Genomic DNA, 18904 nt, shown 5'->3' with positions numbered 1-18904 from the left:
CAGACTGCCCGATGCACCATACTCCTCAGCGGTTTGAGCTGTGAGGTCATGTGGTGAATGGTAGTGTAAACAGGGGAATGCACAGAGGAATGGAAGAGGGGGAGGAACGTACAAAAGCAGCGACTTGCTCTGCTGTATCCCAACGAGTTGGAAAATCTTTGGCATCAATCTCATCATTGATTGAGCAGCCTAAAGAGCCTCTGTAGAAGAGATTGCGACAGACACGAAGTTTGGGAGGTTCGCCTGGAGCTCCGTCCTTGGTGGCGACTTGGAGAGGTGAGGAACAGAAAGGACCTATTTTCAATTCAAGTTCTTGTTGTGAGAAAGGTCCGCTGAAGCGTCCAAGGGCGAGTTTGGAGTCAATGTACTCCTTGATGACTTGTTCATGTTCATTAGCACTGGGAAGATTGGGAGGTGCATAGGTGGCGTGAATGGGCTCAAGAGGACTGAGTGGAAAGCCATGCTTGATTTTGAACACAAGTTCTGAATAATCGTCAAGAAGATTAGCATTGCGCAAGAAGGTGTCGAGATTGTCTGCTGAGTAAGGAGTAATGATTTTTGTGAAGTCTGTGTCGTCGTCATATGAGGTCTGAGTAATGCTAAGATTGTCTAAGTATACATGGTGAGGAGGAGACATATTTGGAATGGGGTCTGTGACCCAGCAAGAAAAGGGTATGGAGGACGGTTCAGGCCCCCAGGCATTTCCGACTGCAGGCGCCATGGTCAGTGGATCTGCAGAGGGAACAGGCGTGAATTTTGCCTCCTCTATGTGTACATTTGGTACAGATGCTTTACCATTACAGAAGATATTGAAATCGACGCAGTACTTGACATCTGCGTTGGATTGCGAGACAAGTTGTTTGTTGATGACTTTCGAGTGTGATGACAAGTCAGGACAGTTGGGGAAGGTGTGACCAAGCTGTGCACATGCAAGGCAGAGGGGAGGGAGGCATTCTGAATCATTAGGTTTGTTTGGGGCCTGAAAGGACTTGTCAGAGGTTTGAGACTTCCGAAAGGAAGAGTCCTGAGACGGATAGGGTTCATGACGATGACTTTTGAGATCAGTCATTGCATCACTGATGGCCTTTAGAGATTCTTTCCTAGCAACACGGCCTTTAATATCTTCGAACTGATGGAAGTACTTAACTTCATCAAGAGTTTGAGGATCAGCTGCATATGAGGCACGTTGTTCGATGTTGAATGTGAGGATGGCCATCCAATTGTCTGTGAAATCAGGGTATTTGTGTAAGATGTTATAATGATTAGCCCAGCAAGTGTGAATCTCAGGAGAGGCATGTTCCTGAAGGAAATGAAGATAGTGTGCCCAAGCCTCGTGCCATTCGGGAATGCTAATGTCGGATTTGGCGGTGAATTGTGAAATATCGAGGGTGACATTTTGTGGGAGCAGAGCCTCAGTGGGAGGAATAGAAAGTGATGAATTTGAGTGTGGATGACTCAAGGAAGAGGTTTGTGGTCTTGGATGTAAGTAGCGAGAAGGGGATATGTTGATTGTTCCTGGCTAGTCCTAAAATATATGTATGGATACCATAAACGTCTCTGATGGAATGAGAAGCTGGGGTTGATCGTTCTTTGGTAATATCAAATATGAGGGAGGATGATGCATTTGCATTAGAGATAGTAGTAGCAGGTGCGGAAGAAGTTAATGCTGTGTTCATGGAGGTTTGGAAAGATAATTGTTTGGACGATGACCTGCACCAAACTAGTCTGGTGCATGGCTGAATAACACCTGACCCAGAAAAAGGACTTGCTTCTTTCTCCTCATTCTTCTGCAAACCCGGTTTACAGGAATGAATATTTTCGGAGATTTATTCTTGGATTCAGTTTCATTTCGTTTGGCTTAAAAATGACTCAGCATGAACTTCTCACATGTCAGGTGACTGTGAAAATTATTTCCCACACAAGTTGTCCTGTGGGAACATGCAGGAAACGCTAAATACAAAGCACCGCACCAGTTCAGCCCCTAACAGAAAATGTAATAAACAAACACAAACATAACACATGGACTGGTACCTTACATAATCAGTGTCCAGACCTTTTCTGCTTTGTCATGAGAAATCACATGACTAACAAGTCAAGATGACTCATCTATATACCAAGTGACTCAACCATCTGAAGTGACTCCCAAAGATTCAACTTGATTCAGTATGACTCACACTAGCTTATATGACTCAGTTTAACTGGAAATGGCTTGACAGGAACCTTAAAGTACTGGTAGCATAGCCCTTAAATTTTGTCTATATAAGAGCCCCTTCTCTCTCAATATAAGTGTGTGTTTTTATCCCCCAGTACTTGAGTGTGAAGTGTGACTGTAGCCAAACAACAGTGAAGAGCTGTTGAAGATTGGTGAAGGTACTCTTCTGTGAGACACCATTAGTGTGAGCTCATCATCCTCTACAACCACCAAGCCTGGTACTGCCTCCATTTGTTTGTTTTTCCACATTCCTTCTTTTATTTTCCTACAACTTTTGTGTTGTCTCCTTAGTCCACCTAAGACTTTGCATAGCTTAGTGGGGGAGCTTTGAAGTTGATAATTGTGCGCTTGACCACACACATCTGAGTAGTGGTACTGAGCTAGGGTTTCATTGCCATACGGCTTTAGCTATTGAAAGGGGACTTGGTGCCGAACACCAAGGACGTCTGTTCCTGTTTTCTGTTTAATACTCGAAGCGAGTTCCTTGACAGCAGGTTCAATAGTACTGAAAGTTCTTTGAGCATTGACTAGTCCTGACCAGTGATCCTACCTGTTTGCGTTGTGGGAGTGACCATTGTAGCTTCACACGAATCTTTGTAGTAAGATTGCCATTGAGCATCTTTTGGTACGAGAAGGTATATTTGTTTCTTTTGTTGTTTCCTGTTGTCCAGGCATTGTTGGATTGATCACTCACATTACTGACCTCACTAGGCACCTTCTGCTGACAGTGGCTTAGGTATTGCTAATCAGCCACCCACAAATAACCACGTTATCAGTCATTGGTATTTGTCTGAATCGCTGACCGTGGAGATATTTGGTTTTATAGGTGTTTATCTATAGATCATCTATCTAAGAAGACAACAGGGACAGTTTTGAAAGGCAGCGAGCATACTGGACATGTTGATGGTAGTAGTAGTGGGTATGGGAGTATTGGGTCTCGACGAAGAGGGGGGAACAGTAGATACTTGTAAGGTGGTAGACATATTATTGGCAATGGAGGGGGAAGTATTGGAGGAGGATGATGAGGCTACTATAGTATTATTGGCCAGGGGACAATTAGCAGGGACATTAGTAAAGGAAGGAGGAACGACGAGAAGAGACTCGTCGTTTTCCACATTGGTTTTGCCTTGACTATGGCGCGTTTGACATGCTTGGTTACGTGTGATGATGTTTGCGTTCTCAGCAACGATTTGGTCCCGAGTGAAGGACACTCTACCAGTAGGAGGATTGCTATTGACCATGATGTTAAACATATTGTAAGACTGAGGAGAATAGGACAAAAGAAATGACTTAAAATCAGAGCCGAGTGCCAGAAGGTGGTGGTATGAGGTGAAAAGATTCAAAGAATGTGTAGACAGAAGCACGCACTTATCTATGTCTTAGTGCATGGGCCTGCTGCTATGAAAGTGCGGGAAGTGTCAAACAGATTTCACATGCGGCTTGCAAAGCCCTAGATCAACGTGGTGTACTTGCGAGCTCGCATACACGTTGATCGTCCAGCCATCAGGTAGTGTCATTTTCTGGATCTTCCTGCAGTGCTCGACAGATGGGTTGGACTGAGGAATAACTGTGTCATGTTGATGCCACTGCTTTCCACCATTGGATTTATTCATATCAAATGCTCGTAGTGCATCTTCGGGCAGAGAGGCATGGGCTGAGAACTGGTCAAAGATAAAAAGTGCTTGGTGGTTTGGATGTGCAGCCTCAAAGATGTGCATTACATCTTTCATCTGTGTGAGCAATTGTGCAGTGTCCCACCAGGCATCAGGACCATTCACACCAGGATAAATGATTTTTCGTGCTTCCTCCACAACTTCACCCTCTTTGTCACACAGTGCCAATCAACCATCAATTGCATCAATAAATCCTGACTCATGGATAATCCTTCCTCTGCCCTTCCTCTGCAAAATCTGTTGACCAGGTAATAGACTGATTTTTTCTGTGTCATTAAATTATGAACTAATGTATGAACTCACTAAGCATGTGTTTTGTAATCATTTGCATGAAAGCAAGACTCGTCATGCCAAACTGCAATCATCTCGACTTCTCCAGGTGCCAAGTTTGGTTCCACTCGACATAGCTCAGGGCCTTCATAATGTGCCATACATGACTTGAAAGCAGCCATGGCAGGCAAGAACACCTCCTGATGATACTTTTCACATCCTCACACTCATGACCATCCATATACACTCCCTTCCATAACATGGTGCACTGCCATCCTAATTTGATTAACCATTGCCGTGCTGTTCGTTCACTGAGTTGCCACAGATCAAAGATGTTCAATGAGGGAACAATGGTGTTGTTAAGGGCATGTTGGAATTTGTGTGGAGTAATTTCACCAATGGGCTGAGATGTTAGCCACTGACAACATGCCAGCTGAAGCCTCTCATCTTTGAGAGGACTTAGTGCATTATCTCTCCCACCACGCTTCTCGATTGGAAGCTGTTCAAATACTTGGTAATGACATGCAAGAGCTTGTACTTTCATGCAAAGTGTGCACCTTCTCCTTCATGCCATTGATGTGCAATCTCTAGGCTGGCTGCAATTTTGCCCATTCCTTTGAGGCGAAGTGTTGCAAAGTTTTGAATCAGCAATAGCTGGTTCACTCAAGACAGTGGTAAAGTCTTCCCTCCCTTTGCAAGATCCTTCTTGATTTGCTCCCACAGCTCATCCCAACCTCTGATATCAACTCCAGCCTGTTCTCACTCCTCTAACTCCTCCTCCCACACTTCTTCTGCATCACGAACAAGACCAGTGTTGAGTAGTGAGTCAGGGGCTGGTGTCTCAGACATGATATCTGCATTGAGACCATTTTCTTTCAACTCCAAATCAGGTTCCACTGGGTTGTGACAGGATGTTGAAGGCTGGGTGGCAGATGTGATGTGTGCTGACTGGTATGATTTTGGTTTAACTGTGAATCCAAGGCTGGTGAGTGATTCTTGATTTCGAATGAGTTTTTATACTGTTGTTGAGTACAAGCTGATTTGCTCCCAACATCAGGACCCTTCTTGTAATGACTTGGACAGCCTGTTCGTTCAGCCCTGCGCTTGGCTTCCCTTGGAGGCAGCCATGTCTTGTCACATGGATCATCATCCATGGATGCTGCAAAATCAATTAGCCTTGAACAGCAGTTGCTGTTATCCAGATTGTCCAAGTGAGTGATATCCTCTTCATCTGACTCAATATCTGATTCGTCATTGTGAGCAACAAATTTTATATGCTGAGGGTGTACTCAGATGGCTCGGTAATAGATGGAGGGGTAGGAGGAGCAGTGGTGTTGATGGAAGGGGAGAGAAGGATCAGGGACAGCAGATTCCACCTAGGAAAGATGGAGGAACACACGGTGTACGAGGGCGAGATAGTAGGAATGATACTCGTGGTGAAGCTGTTGAAGGACGAGATGATAGCGAGAGGAGGAAGAAGGACGATGGCTCTGGGAGCAGACAACCAAGCGGCAATTAGGGCGACCCACGCCTTCCAGTCAAAACCGGGCCACTATCTGATGGACAAATTCCACGACGACCTCTGCACTCTGTTCCCTGCTGAGGACGACAGAAAACTGGTTATACACTGGTCGGCAGGCCACATAGGCATCCCTGGAAATGAACAAGCAGATGAACAAGCCAAAAGGGCGGCAAGAGGAGAAACAACAGACCCCCACCTACTCCCCGAATCACTCCGCTCGCCTAACAACGAACCAGCCACCCTCCCAGCAAGCAAATCAGCCATAAAACAAGTGTTCAACGCTTCAATCAAAGAAGAAGCAAAAACCATCCTGCGCAACTCACCACGCAGCGACAAATTCAGGGAAATAGACCCATCCTACCCATCAAACCGCTTTGCAAAACTTGCAGACGAGTACCCAAGAAAGCATGCTGCCCTGCTCATTCAGCTCCGCACAGGCCATATCCCTCTGAACAAACACCTCCACAGAATATCGAGAACGCCTTCCCCACTCTGTCCTGCCTGTGTTACGAACTAGGATAGTTCAGACGTATGGCTACTTGATAAGAGTAATTGGCCAAAGTTGGTTCAAGACTTCGGCGTATACCGAAGTTCAGTGGTTCACTAAGACAAGACAAGGAGAGTGTCCTTGACTTGAATCACATTCAATACGACTTAAGATTGGAGGTCTTAAGCAAAGGAAGTTCCAGGTAAAACCTAGTAAGATTAAAGTAAAGAACTACATAGTACAAAGTGAGTTTATATACGAAATGGCGACCGTGTTTTAGGGCCGGTTTAGTAGAGTCAGAGATAAGACGGAGTCAGAGATACCAAGAATAGATCATCTAGCAACGGCAAGATGCGATCGTGATGTAATACAATGATGTAAGAGAAGGAAAATGAATAGGGGCGTACTTGACTGTAACAGCCTGCGAGGAAAGAGAAGAATCAGTACACCATTTTCTTCTATCATGCCCAGCATACGCGAGACAAAGAGCAATCATGAAAGCAGAGATCGGAACGCGCGCGCATAGCCTCAAAGACCTCCTAAACGAGGGGAAAAGCATCAAGGCAGTCCTCAAATTCATCGCTCGCACCAAACGCTTAGCAAGCACCTTCGGAGACGTCAGCCCCCCAAAGAAGAAATAGAATCATCACGATGCGCTAAGTGCTTAGCCATCCCTTCTTTATATGCCTTAAGACGGCATTATCGTCCTCACACAAGCCTGGACCAGGATTACAGAACTCCCACACCAGAATCGACAAATACCGAACTCCATAGAGTAACATACTTGCATGTACTGTCTAACATAGGGCTTCGCCCCAACGGACAATAAACAAGGATTCCCAAAAAAAAAAAAAAAATTATACTGTCAAGGACAGTAGGGGGTTGCCAGTTTTTGTCTGATGTGTGATCACTGATGCTTGCAGGGCTGGGGGCTTGAGAACGTGAATGTGATAGCCTCATTCTTTTCAGAGGCAAGTCTTCGGAGTCATTTGACTCAGATGTTAATGAGACACTGGCTGTGCAAGGCTGGTTTTGAAGCCCTGTGATATTCCTTTGTCATTTGTGCTTGGAGGGGCATCCATGGCTCATTTTCAGTGACTTTGAACTCGGGTCAACTCAAAACTGACTTCAAATACAGCAAGTCTTAGATAATTTTTCTCTCTGCATACACTAACCTTTTATAAAACATGACTGCAGGATCAGATTCACACTAGCCCAAAGAACATTTTCCGCATTTTTCCCGATTTTTTCGGGGGTTGGCCAAATTTTGACTAGTTGAAAAGTTGGACCTTGCCTGAGAGAGATTGGCTCATGCAAATCACTTTGTAATGTCCTAAGGGCCCATTCAGCAACCGCTCGTTTTGTTTGTTTGGGTCCGTTCCGTTTTGAAACCAACGGACATTGAAGTGAAACGGACGCTCCCACGGGTGTCACACGTCGTCACACTCGTACGAACTCAGTAGATAGTAGATACTACATCAGATAATGAATGATAACCATCAGTTTGTTGCTTGAGCTCTACAACTATGACCTCTTCATCATCACAGAAGAGAAAGGCTCTCAAAACCTCTCTTAAGGCAACACACACTCGCAGAAAGAGAGCTGCAGTCCTAGCTGCTGCATTTTCAGCTGCTGCTGTGACTGTGGCCACCTTGCCCTATCTCGACAAGATTCCCCAGCACAACTCTATCTTGACAGGCCATGCATGGGTTCGAGAACTCCTATCAGGACATCCCCGTCACTTCCATAATATGATGGGCCTGTCCAAGCCAGTATTTCGCCAATTGCTCCATGAACTCAGTGCATATGCGGGCCTTGCACATTCAAGATATATCTCTTCTGAAGAACAGCTGGCAATTTTTCTTCGAATCTGCCATACTGGGGGTACAAATCGGGATATGCAAGAGCGGTTCCAGCACAGTGCAGATACTATTTCAAAGTGAGTGCTCACATAGTAACTATTTAAGATGCAGCAGAATTAATTTATCACTGTGACTGTACTATTAGGATTTTTCTTCATCTTCTAGACATGGTTGTATCACCACGCTTTTATCAGTGCTACATCAACCTGCCACCCAATGATGTAGTCCCCCCTGAGATTCACAGTAATCCCAAGCTCTACCCATTTTTTCAACACTGTCGGGGTGCAATTGATGGGACACACATTGATACATTTGTTCCCAATGATGCCCTGACTGCTCGCTACCGCAATCGGAAGGGCCGCCTCTCACAGAATGTCCTTGCTGCATGCACATTTGACATGCGCTTTTCATATGTTCTTGCAGGATGGGAGGGAAGTGCAGCTGACAGTCGCATATACAATAATGCTCGGCAAACTGACTTTCCCATCCCCCCAAATCTCTGCTACCTTGCTGATGCAGGGTTTCCATTATGTGACTCACTCCTGGTTCCATATCGTGGTGTCCACTATCACCTCAAGGAATGGGGCCGTTCAAGTCAAAGGTATGATTTTTTTCTATTGATTAACCGTTCAAAAAATGCTGAAAAATATCTAGACCAAAAAATCCCCAAGAACTGTTCAACTTACGACATGCCCAAGCCCGAAATGTTATTGAGTGCATCTTTGGTGTGGTGAAACATCGATTCCAGGCTCATGGTTGCTGCCCCAGAGTACAGTCTTGTTGTGCAGACAAAGCTGGTTCCTGCCCTCTGTGTCTTGCATAATTTTATCCAAGTTCATGATCCAGATGATCATGAGGAAGGGGATAGAGAGGCAGAGGTGGACACTAATCAAGCTGTTCAGGTTGTACAGCAGAGGGTCGAGGATTTCAGTCATACAATCACACCAGCAGAAAGGGCAAGGGCAGGACAAAACAAGATGATATAGCAGAAGCAATGTGGGCACAGTATATTGAGTATACTATGAATGGGAACTAGTAGGAAGATCTATCTATTTTTCAAGTTCAAGACGAATGTACATAGAACGAAGAGAGACATCTGAAATGGCAGTATAGGCATCTGCAATAGCTACATCTTTGGTAAAAAGAGCAACAACCTTTGCACGTTCATCAGATGATAAGGAAGCATCAGTACAAACGGCCTGGATGGCATTAATGCGACGTTTCGGAGTACTAGGAACATCATCGAGAAAACTAGTAGGAGCAGTGAACGACGTAGCAACAGATTCGAGAGCATCAGCTACTCCAAGAATTGCTGCTGGACCAGTCAGCTTCACATTAGAACATTTTTTATGGACTCCAGTTGAAGTTGGTGATACTGAAGGAGCACGTCCGTGTTTCGGAACACGCGGAGTGTGAGAAACAGGTATAGACTAGTATGAATACAAGTCAGACAATGAAGCAAGCAAGTTGATGTACATACCACTTTCTCGTCGACTGATTCAGACTCAGGATTCCCTCCAAGTACATCCTCACCTACAAAGACATCATCCTCGTCATCGAGAAGTGTGCTTGGCCAGGGAGGGCTCATCTCATACCCAATATGCAAGGCCCCTTCACCAGTCGCATGACATCCATCCACAAGTACAATGATGTCATCATAGAGGGGGAATGGTGTCGAACGCCAAACCTTGGCTTCGGGATGTGCCTAAACAGTAATTTAGTCAAGAAATGAACAACGAACAAAACTTACCTCAAGGTAATCATCCCACACTTTGTCACTGGCAATGACAATCTTCCTCATCTCGTCCCATCCAAATCCAGACAACTCTCGCAGTTTTTGGACAACGAGACAGTTAGCCTTCAGCTATAAACAATATATCAGCACGAAAATGAACAAAAAATGCTACTTACAGTGCCCCAACGACGTGAGCAACTTTTCGCAGTTTTTGGAGCACCCCCACTGGATTTGTGGCTGTCTTTGAGGGCCTTCGCAGCAGCTGTAAATGCTGCATATTTGAAAGTTCCATTATCAGCCGAGTTTCCATCAGAAAAAGTCTTGAGAGAGTCAAGGAGTGCTGCGTCGTCCCCAGAACTCCACTTCACGTTCCAGTGGAATCTTGGTGCTGACAGCCTGCTCTCGAGGCTTCCTCAAGTAGATCAATGTTCTCCTTGGTATTGGACGAGAGTTTGTGTTCTTTCTTAGGTGGCATGGTGAGTAGCAGTTAACAGAGTAGGGACAGTGGGATATTCAATTGACGAGAGCAAGCAAACAAGTACTAGTGCAACGCCGCATTATGCAGCGTGACAGGAAACGAACACTTTGCCGAACACAATTGTCCGTTTCAAACGAAAATGGACGCAAACGGACTGAAAACAAACGAAATGGACTGTAAACGAGCGGTTGCCGAACGGGCCCTAAATACAATGTCTGTAGTATTAAATGTGTGATTCGAGCAATTGTGGAGTGCCCAAAAATCGAAGACCAAATTTGTTGAGTTTGCTTGCCCACAACTGTAGTCAACACCAGTCACCCTCTCTATAATCTTTCCTGCAGCATATTCATATAATTGACACTGTACAAAGCCTTTCAAACCATCAATAAGGTAGATGACATCCAAACCCAACCACATTTTGAGACAGCATTTTGCACAACTTATTGCACTTTCCTCATCCACTTTCCAGACATTCTTTTTGCACTAATCTGTTCCTAAGACCTCTCTGGATAGATTGATGGTCTCAAATTTTCTTTTTCTTGAAAAAAAAGAAAAAAAAAAAAACAACAATATAACCATATATGGTAGCTTATATAACACCTGGTTTCAAGTTAGCATTACTAGCTGGTAGTCAGTTGTAACAAAAAAAAATCTAAGTACTATTTGCTGTGTGGTTATTTTAACTTATTTACAAGTGTGGTTGTATTATCAGAGTGAAAAAAAGTTAATTTGATTGAATTTTTTTTTTTTGATGTTATCAAAGTAATTTTCAGAGCACAATAGTGGTTTTGAACTTTCGAGTTCCAAGATGTGGCTGTGGGAATGGTCACGTGATTACGTGAGAGCAGTGGTTGGATTTGGATGTCGTCTACAGTTGCAGACAGCCAAAATCAGCAATTTTGGATGACACCAAAGACTAATTTTTCCTGGTGCCACAAATGACCAGGAACCCATTTTTAGTGCAGAATATGTTTATTGAGGACCAGTGCAATGGATTTGCATGAGCAGATTGTCCAAAAACTCTCATTTGAGGATTTTTTAGGGCAAAATTTTGGTGGTACCACAAATAAATTGCTAAAATCTCGAAAAATATGGCAATTGCTTCCTTTTGATATCCTGTGCATGATTCCATTAAGATATTACAAAATATAGAGCTGTTTTAGTGCTAAAAATGGTAAGTGTTGAGGTAATTAACCCTGGAATGTCCCTCAAATGCTCCCAAATTTCTATTGATTGGGCTGCGAATGGGCGAAATCATACCATACCCAATAAAGTCTACATAGCTAAATTAGAATGATTTTTTGTCAGTGACCTGTCATTTTGGTGATATAGGGTCCCCAAAATGGTGCCTCAGACACCCAAAAGCGGTACACACTGTCTTTCAAATTGTCCAAAAATTTGGCAGGCCACAAACCTCGTGGGAAAAACTTCGGACCACTGTTTTTAGATGTATTTTCACTGCCTGAGTTCAGATCTGGCCTTGGTTTGGCACCAAAAATTCACGCTGGATGGCTACCAAAATTGTAGTGTGTGGTTGTCCACAACTGTACCACTTGTCAAATGCCCCGGTTTCGTTCGTCGGAGAGTTAAAACGGTAGTGTGACACGATGACTTCTATGTGGGTGAGAAATTTTGCAACTCTGTGCTCAAACACTGTTTCGCACCGGCTTCTCTCTGGCAACGTAGGCTGGACAGATTTCTTTATTTTTTTTAGATAGCCTTAGAGTCTGTACTAAATCCAACATGCTCGTAGTGTGACTTTATTTTAATGTTGTGTAGTTGTTGTGTTATGAAAAACTGGTCGGAACGTTTTGCAACTCTGGGCAAGTGATAATATCGATGTCTGCGACATCCTGATTTCATGGGTGCTGCAAGCACAAAATCAATCAGGATGCAGAATCTATCAGGAGATTTATGGAGGGCACAGGACTGTTTTTTAAGGAAGGGCATGATATAGGGGACGAAATCGCAGCACAGTTCTCAAAGTAGGTTTCCCTCTCAAGCTCTGGGCAGCTCTGCAGGTCACGCGTTCTGCATGTGTTTCGATGGCACTTTCTTGCACCGAAGTATTTTGTATTTTAGTATATATCTATTTGCACTTTCTCATAACTTCCTTTCTGTACGTACTGGCAGACACCATAATCAAGCGGCAGTATTACGGGCCCGTCGCTTTGCACGACAGCGTGGACCAATCCAAATAGCAAGCCAGATCATGGGAGAGCACGCCATGCATATGCCTGCAAGCAGTACATAGGTCCAACCAGGACCTAACGCGTTGACAAGCAAGTCTATGACCGAGACCATCAAAGCACCCAAGGAACATCGGACCAGATTATTCTGAAACGAAGTGATCAAGATTGTTGATAAATCAAGCGGTGATGAAACTTACACATGCAGTAATGGAAGAACTCTGTGACGGTAGTAGATCAACGAGTAGCGTCTGCATGCAGTTCATAATAGCCATGAATGTATAACCCACTGTTGATCCTCATAACTAAGGGTGTGGGGAGAAGGAAAGACAAACACGTACAGATAAATTGCAGGATCAGTGGAACAGCGATATTCGTCTCTCGCTGAAGCGACCACCCATAACCACCGCATGTCAAGACAAAAATGGCGGTGAATATGGGTATCATCCTCAGCCTGGCTCTTTCTACTGGGAAATTCTCCTCCCTAGTCACGTCCTCGGGACGTATGCGCTTCTCAGGATCTTCTTCAGCCTTCTTCACGAGCCTATTCTTGGTTCTTTGAAAATCAGCATCTAGCATTTTGCCGGATAGAACAGTGCTAATCGTCATCCCCCCACCAATCACTAGGAAACACAATCCTATATCTATTTCGTTCAGGAACGGGTACTTGGTCGCGAATATCGTGGATATCGTGGTATTCACCGCATAGAAGACCGCATATAGAATTCCATTGAATACGAGAAGGTTCAGAACGTCCAGATAGAATAAGAGGCGTAGCGGATTGTTCATTAGCGGACTTGGGGGGCCTTTGAGCATCACGGTCCACACGCCCTTTCCCAACAAGTGGCACGAGGGGACGATAGAAAGGCGACGGTATCACACTGCCATCACCCACCAGTCGACGGAGTGTTTCAGGTAGGAAACTGGAATGTTATGAATGAGGCCAGAGAAAAGCTATAGAAAATGGATTGCGTACATGAGCATGAGAGCGAAACATGCGGCAGACATCATGCATAGAAACCAGAAGATAGATCTGTAACCCATTCAGCTGCATTTAATGTACTAAATAAGAACTGACCTCCATCCGAGCTTATCTGCAAGGATACCACCAACAATAGGTCCCAGGGCAGGTCCAACCTATGCGGGTATTAGAGTACATACTAGTGCAACAAAAGCGATACGTTACGTACTTGTGGACCCAAGGCAAATATGCCGAAAAAGCCCCCGCGTTCTGCAGGAGTGCCTATATCTCCAATTACTCCAGCACCTACAGCTCCGGTAAGATGACAAGGTATAACGACGAAGTTCACGCATACCAAGTGCGACTGTGCTGGCAGAACCAGCGGCCTGGATGCATCGCAAGAGCATTAATAACCAGTACGCTGAGGTCGGGACCAAAGCCAAGCCGATGCAAGATAAACACAGGACAAGGAGACAAGCGAGAAGAATGGGACGTCGCCCAACGCTGTCCGCCATGGTCCCCCAGAACATAGGAGCTAATATGGTTTAGAGATCCTTCCTCTGATAGACGTTTGAGTCATTTGCTTACAGATACCTTGAAGGACCATGTAAACGGTGACGCTCAGGTTGATTGACTCTATAGACGTGTGGAAAGCTGAAGCGATTGTCGGTATTGCAGGAAAGTACACATTTGCAGTCAGCGGGCTAGAGAAGCATTCAGAATGTCCCTCTGGTCTACATGTGGATGAAAATACTGCACCTAAACAATGCAGCCGAGGAGGCGACCATTACAATAAACCATTTTTCTCGGCGGGTGTATATGCTATATGGCTTTTCTGCAACCTGTTCGTTGTCCTTCTGTTTCTCGAGTCCATGTGTCACAGCACCTTCAGTCACGGTCTTGGAGGAGGTAACTGAGTTACGGTGAGTTTGTTCAACGAGGGCCATGATCCATGTGTCAACCACCCCACTAGATCTATGGTAAACTCGGCCTCCGGTCGGAATGATAAAGGGACTCCCTAACTTACCAAGGCCGCTCACTATTTATAGCTAAAGAATGTCATGAGTATGTACTAGCTGGAGCCTCGGGTGCTGAGCATGACTGGATGAGCAGTTTGTTGCTAAATTCTTGTCAATTCGATCCATCAACCGCTCCATCTTTGGCAAGCACGAGGTTAAGATGACAAAGGGCTGATATAGATAGCGCTCACTAGGATTCGTGACGCTGCACATGACACCACACCAGACGAGACCAGACGTCGAGGCAAAATAGTCCCCCGGCGACACGGGGCCGCAAGATTCAGAATGTAAAATTATAACAAAATTTAGTGAAAATCTGATGCGCGTGACTTCATATGTGTTGGTCAGCGCAATATGTAAGTTACGGCAAACACATGCCTATTGCATGCATAGCAGTGCTTGTCTGGTATTGATGACGATTGCAGCGACAGAGGATACAAAGTGAAGTGACAAAGTCAATATGACACGTCATTTTGTATCTTGCGCGTCTTCTTCACCTTGCACATCGACGCCAGACGCCCAGGAAGCTTCACGTTTTAAATCTCCAAAAGCGTCAGATATATCTGCGACTCCGCCAACACGGGTGTCAGCCCATAAAACCATGCAGACCCATATCAGCGACACAAGGACCTTCGGAGCGAGCAAGGCTCTACAATTCGGCTTTGGAGTCCATGGGAGATAATTCGCTGCTGAGTATGCCGGGTCACTTGCACCACCAGCGCGTGTAACAGTGACGAGGCGGAATTTTCCAGGCTCAGATAATGGCGCTCCGAGGGTGTGGTTTGCCAGATCTCGCTGAATGTGTAGAGGGGGTCGTAACACCATGCACTCCTCGTGAGTCCACCTTGTAAGCACGCTGGCTTACTAGAGTTCCCATAATCTACATAAATACTGTCTGTGATACTGAAACACAAGCTTTCAGTATCACTACCTTTTGGCGTAACAATTAAGCGGACGACAATCTTAACTTAGTTACACACCTGTCCTGGGCAGGGCCCAAGGGATCGAAGATTCGACAAGGTAGAAGTCTTGACCAACGATACAACAAGAGAAATGCGACGAGACTGCGAGAGGCCAGACGTAGATGTCACTTGTCATTCTTTGACAGGGCAAAGATGAGGCGGAAGTAACAACTGTCTCGACGGTGGTGGCTCGACTTGTCCGTGGTAGAATAACCTGAAACCTTGCTGGTCACGAGGCTGCATTTGAATCTGATCGACAATAGAGCATCATCCTTGTCTATGAGTGGGAATGACAATGACCATTGACTGTACTGTCCAGTGGGAAAGATATATCGTCCCTGTTAAATTCTCCAGTCCGAGGACAATTGTCACCAGCCGCTGTGGTAATACCGTAATGTCGTGTCTCCAACCTCACACGCAGCATTTTTTTGATGTCGAAACAACTGTCTCTTGGATTCCCTGAGAGCAAAGACAGGAAGCTGCGGCGACAACCTCAGATGGACACGATTCCACGATTGGGGTTGCTATAGTGCCGATGGGCGACTTTGCATGTGCAATCACAGATGGAGGGAACTGGTGGAGCGGCTAAAACTCGATAGCGAAGCTATCGAGAAAACAAGCAAACAGTGTGGGTACAATACAATTTTAGCGTATCATTTACAAGGCACAAAGTACATACACCAACCATGATGAAATCTCAGTCCGCATCGGCAACCAGGCCACCTCTTCCCCGCTTGAGCCTGTCTTCTAAACCACCCACGCCGCCAAAGACCTTCTTCTGTTCTTGCCCCAAGAAGCTTACCCATGCCCTTTGACTTTGCGCGGGCTTGCTCTTCCGCTTCCATGTCAGCCTTCTCTTTCTCAAGCAGTGCCATAAGCCGCTGCTGCCGCTCTACCTCCATGGTTGCGGCACCCGACTGCATGGCAGCCAGTTTTGCGGCACGGTCTTCCGCAGCATTGGATGGCTGCTTCTTGATGGAAGGATCCGGGCCGGGAATCAGATCTTGGAGGACTATAGCGGGAGCGCTTCGGGATATGGAGTTACGATGAGGGGGACTAGGACTGCGTCTCCGTTTCCTATCATCTTCCGCGCGTCTGCCACTACGCTCGATGCTTCTGCGACGTCCATAGCCATTATCGTCTGATTCGTCCGAGCGGGGCCAAGTCCGGACGCCGTCGTCAAGAGAGTCACGACCCTCTGCGGTAGCCAGGAGAGCGGCTTCTGCTTCGTCTCCGATAGTGGCGGTCATCGTCAGCATCGATACCGACGATCATTTATCTTGTATTCCGCTGCAGGACTTCTTGACCTTGAGCGGTCCAATCGTGCCCTGGCATGCCGTTCTTTCTTTTCCTTCTTCTCTCGCTTCTTCTCTTTCTTGTCTTCTTCGGTTTTATACCATTCCGTTCCTGCATTTCACGAAGACGGAGGGGGTTAGACATGAGTGCCTGGTATGCAGCCTGTTCTTGCTGCTTGATAGCGAGCAACGGGTCTTCACGAATCTTTGCGGCAATGTCTCTAGCATTGTTAGCATTCTGAATGGCGATGAAGTTCTTGTGAGAGGCGCCAAGCTACAAAGTCACTTGTTAATCCGTAAATGAAAGCAATAGAAAGATCATAACACACCTGCGCGTTCTCATCGGCAGTCAAGATCTTGTCAACCCGCTTTTTACCCAGCAGGTAGTCCTCCAAATCGTTTGCGTTCTGATTACTCCCAGTCGCAGGTGTCGCATACATCCATTCTAGCTTCTCAGTCTTTCTCTTTCCCGTTTGCTCTTCTTGTAAACGTTGAAGTTCCTGCAGCTGCCTCTCCTCCTCCTTCTCTTTGCGCAGCTGGTCAAGTTTCTTCTTTTCCTCGAGCTATGAAACAGAATCAGCCAACGATGATCCTACAAGCACTAATGAGCACTCACAGCCTTCTTCTCCTCGAGCCAGACCCGCTCCTGATTCTTAAGCAGGAGCGGGTGCCAAGACTTCTTCATGTTCAAGTCTCCACCACCCATCTTGGCTAGCTTTTCTTAATACGAGGTTAAATGAAAGGTGTTCGATGGCGATGAGCAAAGGACTGAATAGATTAGGACCGACGTTGACTAGGCTCCAAGAGCATTGACCTACCTTTATTTACAGTTGTTTGGGGACACTGCCTATTCTTCTCGGTTGCTGTTTGTGGCACGCAGCAATATGAGCCCCATACCACAACTAACTTGAAGGTCCACAACCATAAAGCCTGCTTTTCCAGCCATGCCCGACGTGTATGAGTCGGCGGAGTCGGATGCCTTAAATGACACCTCGAACGGTGCAGCGCAACCTGTGTATGTATACTGAAGTTATGTATTTGCCGGTCTGCTCATGTATTGCTTGATATCTGTAGCCCCACACGATCCATTTATGCGTTAACCCGCAAAGAAATAACACGTGGAATTGCGAATCGCTTTGTGCACTCGCACACGTACATATTTCTCTACTTGTCCATGGCAGCCCTGTCCGTGACAACCGTCGTGCTCAGTCTGTCTGACGGATGTCCAGGGTTGTCGTTTTATATATTGGAAATAATAATTAACACGAGCATGATCCTGGAGGTCGGTGTGCGTTTTGTTGCGTTTGGTCGGGTGCGTATCCATTCATCCTGAACTTTGGTCGCCGAGGTGACTTGATACGAGCAGCAATTCTGGAGATCACCGTTTAATGTGCTGGATCTTATACTGACATTGTTCTGTGCGGTCACTTTATTGGTAATAACATTTGCGGGATGTGGAGCGGGGAGTAAGGAAGAAGAATTGTTAGACACTCTACTGCTTATTGCACGTAATGTCCTACAATTCGGTCGTCTAGCAGCGGTCATGCGACAGTGTGTTTCAAATCTCCAGTGTACGTGTCGCATATTTACCTCGATGACAGGTCCGGCCAGTCCATATTTTCTAGGCCAAAGCCAATCGATATCACCGCAATCAGGAGAGCAGGCTATACTAGCCTCGACTATGATTTGGAGGATGACAATCAAGATGATGATCCAGAACTGGGTCGGCCATTGGTGCAAGATGCAGTATTATTTGATGCACAAGACGACGAGCAACCCCCTCGCATGTCAGATATGCCGCGGGCTGTGCAGGCTGTGCACGACCGTGACGATGAGGATGTCTGGGCGGAGTTGGGTTGAGGCGAGGGATGATCCACATCCTAAGTTATATATTCCATTTCTTTTTCTGCAACGCACTCTACGCAGACAACCTTGCCATTAATTCTATCCTTGCCAGTTACAAGCAGTAACAGTTACAGGCTGAATCAACGGTCGGCACGGATCATCCCGGTTGGTGCTACCTGGCGATCTGAGGTTCGACTTATATTGGATATCAGACACGTTGTAAACTTGACATGTTAGTTATCATGAGTGCTCCCGCCTCATTCTCCTCGTTGTGGACGTTAGGCTTGCTCCTTGGTGCTCCCTATTGAACATTCTAACGCTCATTATAATTTAGATGACCATCGGGACCGCAGTAAGTCATTCGAAGCGCTGACTAACATATGGTGGGGGCCGA

General features: G+C 45.8%; 7 protein-coding genes across 7 annotated transcripts; 2 read left to right on the top strand and 5 right to left on the bottom strand.

The window, feature by feature from the left end:
• Positions 1-189: 189 nt before the first annotated feature.
• Positions 190-1676, bottom strand: DFJ58DRAFT_838898 (uncharacterized protein; the record flags this gene model as incomplete). Its single annotated transcript, XM_041392489.1, has 3 exons — positions 190-294; positions 380-1515; positions 1547-1676. The coding sequence occupies 3 exons, from the start codon at positions 1674-1676 to the stop codon at positions 190-192; spliced, it is 1371 nt and encodes a 456-aa protein (XP_041247235.1).
• Positions 1677-2620: 944 nt separating this feature from the next.
• Positions 2621-4337, bottom strand: DFJ58DRAFT_838897 (uncharacterized protein; the record flags this gene model as incomplete). Its single annotated transcript, XM_041392488.1, has 6 exons — positions 2621-2695; positions 2763-2872; positions 3105-3474; positions 3682-4034; positions 4059-4141; positions 4189-4337. The coding sequence occupies 6 exons, from the start codon at positions 4335-4337 to the stop codon at positions 2621-2623; spliced, it is 1140 nt and encodes a 379-aa protein (XP_041247234.1).
• Positions 4338-7837: 3500 nt separating this feature from the next.
• Positions 7838-8029, top strand: DFJ58DRAFT_613403 (uncharacterized protein; the record flags this gene model as incomplete). Its single annotated transcript, XM_041380921.1, has 1 exon — positions 7838-8029. A coding segment is annotated over one exon (192 nt), but the record flags the coding sequence as incomplete, so codon positions are not given.
• A 1046-nt stretch (positions 8030-9075) lies between these two features.
• On the bottom strand, positions 9076-10236 carry DFJ58DRAFT_714945 (uncharacterized protein; the record flags this gene model as incomplete). The annotated part of the gene is made up of 5 exons (XM_041384074.1): positions 9076-9456; positions 9507-9731; positions 9777-9890; positions 9938-10169; positions 10208-10236. The coding sequence occupies 5 exons, from the start codon at positions 10234-10236 to the stop codon at positions 9076-9078; spliced, it is 981 nt and encodes a 326-aa protein (XP_041247232.1).
• A 2145-nt stretch (positions 10237-12381) lies between these two features.
• DFJ58DRAFT_714939 (major facilitator superfamily domain-containing protein) lies at positions 12382-14336 on the bottom strand (the record flags this gene model as incomplete). Its single annotated transcript, XM_041384073.1, has 10 exons — positions 12382-12576; positions 12629-12717; positions 12770-13234; positions 13257-13351; positions 13405-13461; positions 13507-13565; positions 13619-13695; positions 13745-13924; positions 13978-14093; positions 14149-14336. The coding sequence occupies 10 exons, from the start codon at positions 14334-14336 to the stop codon at positions 12382-12384; spliced, it is 1521 nt and encodes a 506-aa protein (XP_041247231.1).
• Positions 14337-16067: 1731 nt separating this feature from the next.
• Positions 16068-17371, bottom strand: DFJ58DRAFT_714938 (Pre-mRNA splicing factor-domain-containing protein; the record flags this gene model as incomplete). The annotated part of the gene is given in 7 exon segments (XM_041384072.1): positions 16068-16153; positions 16173-16382; positions 16416-16568; positions 16640-16741; positions 16768-16939; positions 16995-17228; positions 17282-17371. The coding sequence occupies 7 exon segments, from the start codon at positions 17369-17371 to the stop codon at positions 16068-16070; spliced, it is 1047 nt and encodes a 348-aa protein (XP_041247230.1).
• A 198-nt stretch (positions 17372-17569) lies between these two features.
• On the top strand, positions 17570-18762 carry DFJ58DRAFT_772721 (uncharacterized protein). The gene is made up of 4 exons (XM_041389252.1): positions 17570-17680; positions 17740-17977; positions 18032-18216; positions 18267-18762. The coding sequence occupies exons 1-4, from the start codon at positions 17610-17612 to the stop codon at positions 18523-18525; spliced, it is 753 nt and encodes a 250-aa protein (XP_041247229.1). The 5' UTR covers positions 17570-17609; the 3' UTR covers positions 18526-18762.
• The last annotated feature ends 142 nt before the right edge of the window (positions 18763-18904 follow it).

The sequence above is a fragment of the Suillus subalutaceus genome (genome assembly GCF_016647625.1).
Source record: "Suillus subalutaceus strain FC151 chromosome Unknown DFJ58scaffold_21, whole genome shotgun sequence".
In the NCBI taxonomy this organism is placed as follows: Eukaryota; Fungi; Basidiomycota; class Agaricomycetes; order Boletales; family Suillaceae; genus Suillus; species Suillus subalutaceus.
The sequence above is the reverse complement of the archived record's forward strand: the minus strand, read 5'-3'. Positions and strand labels throughout refer to the sequence as shown.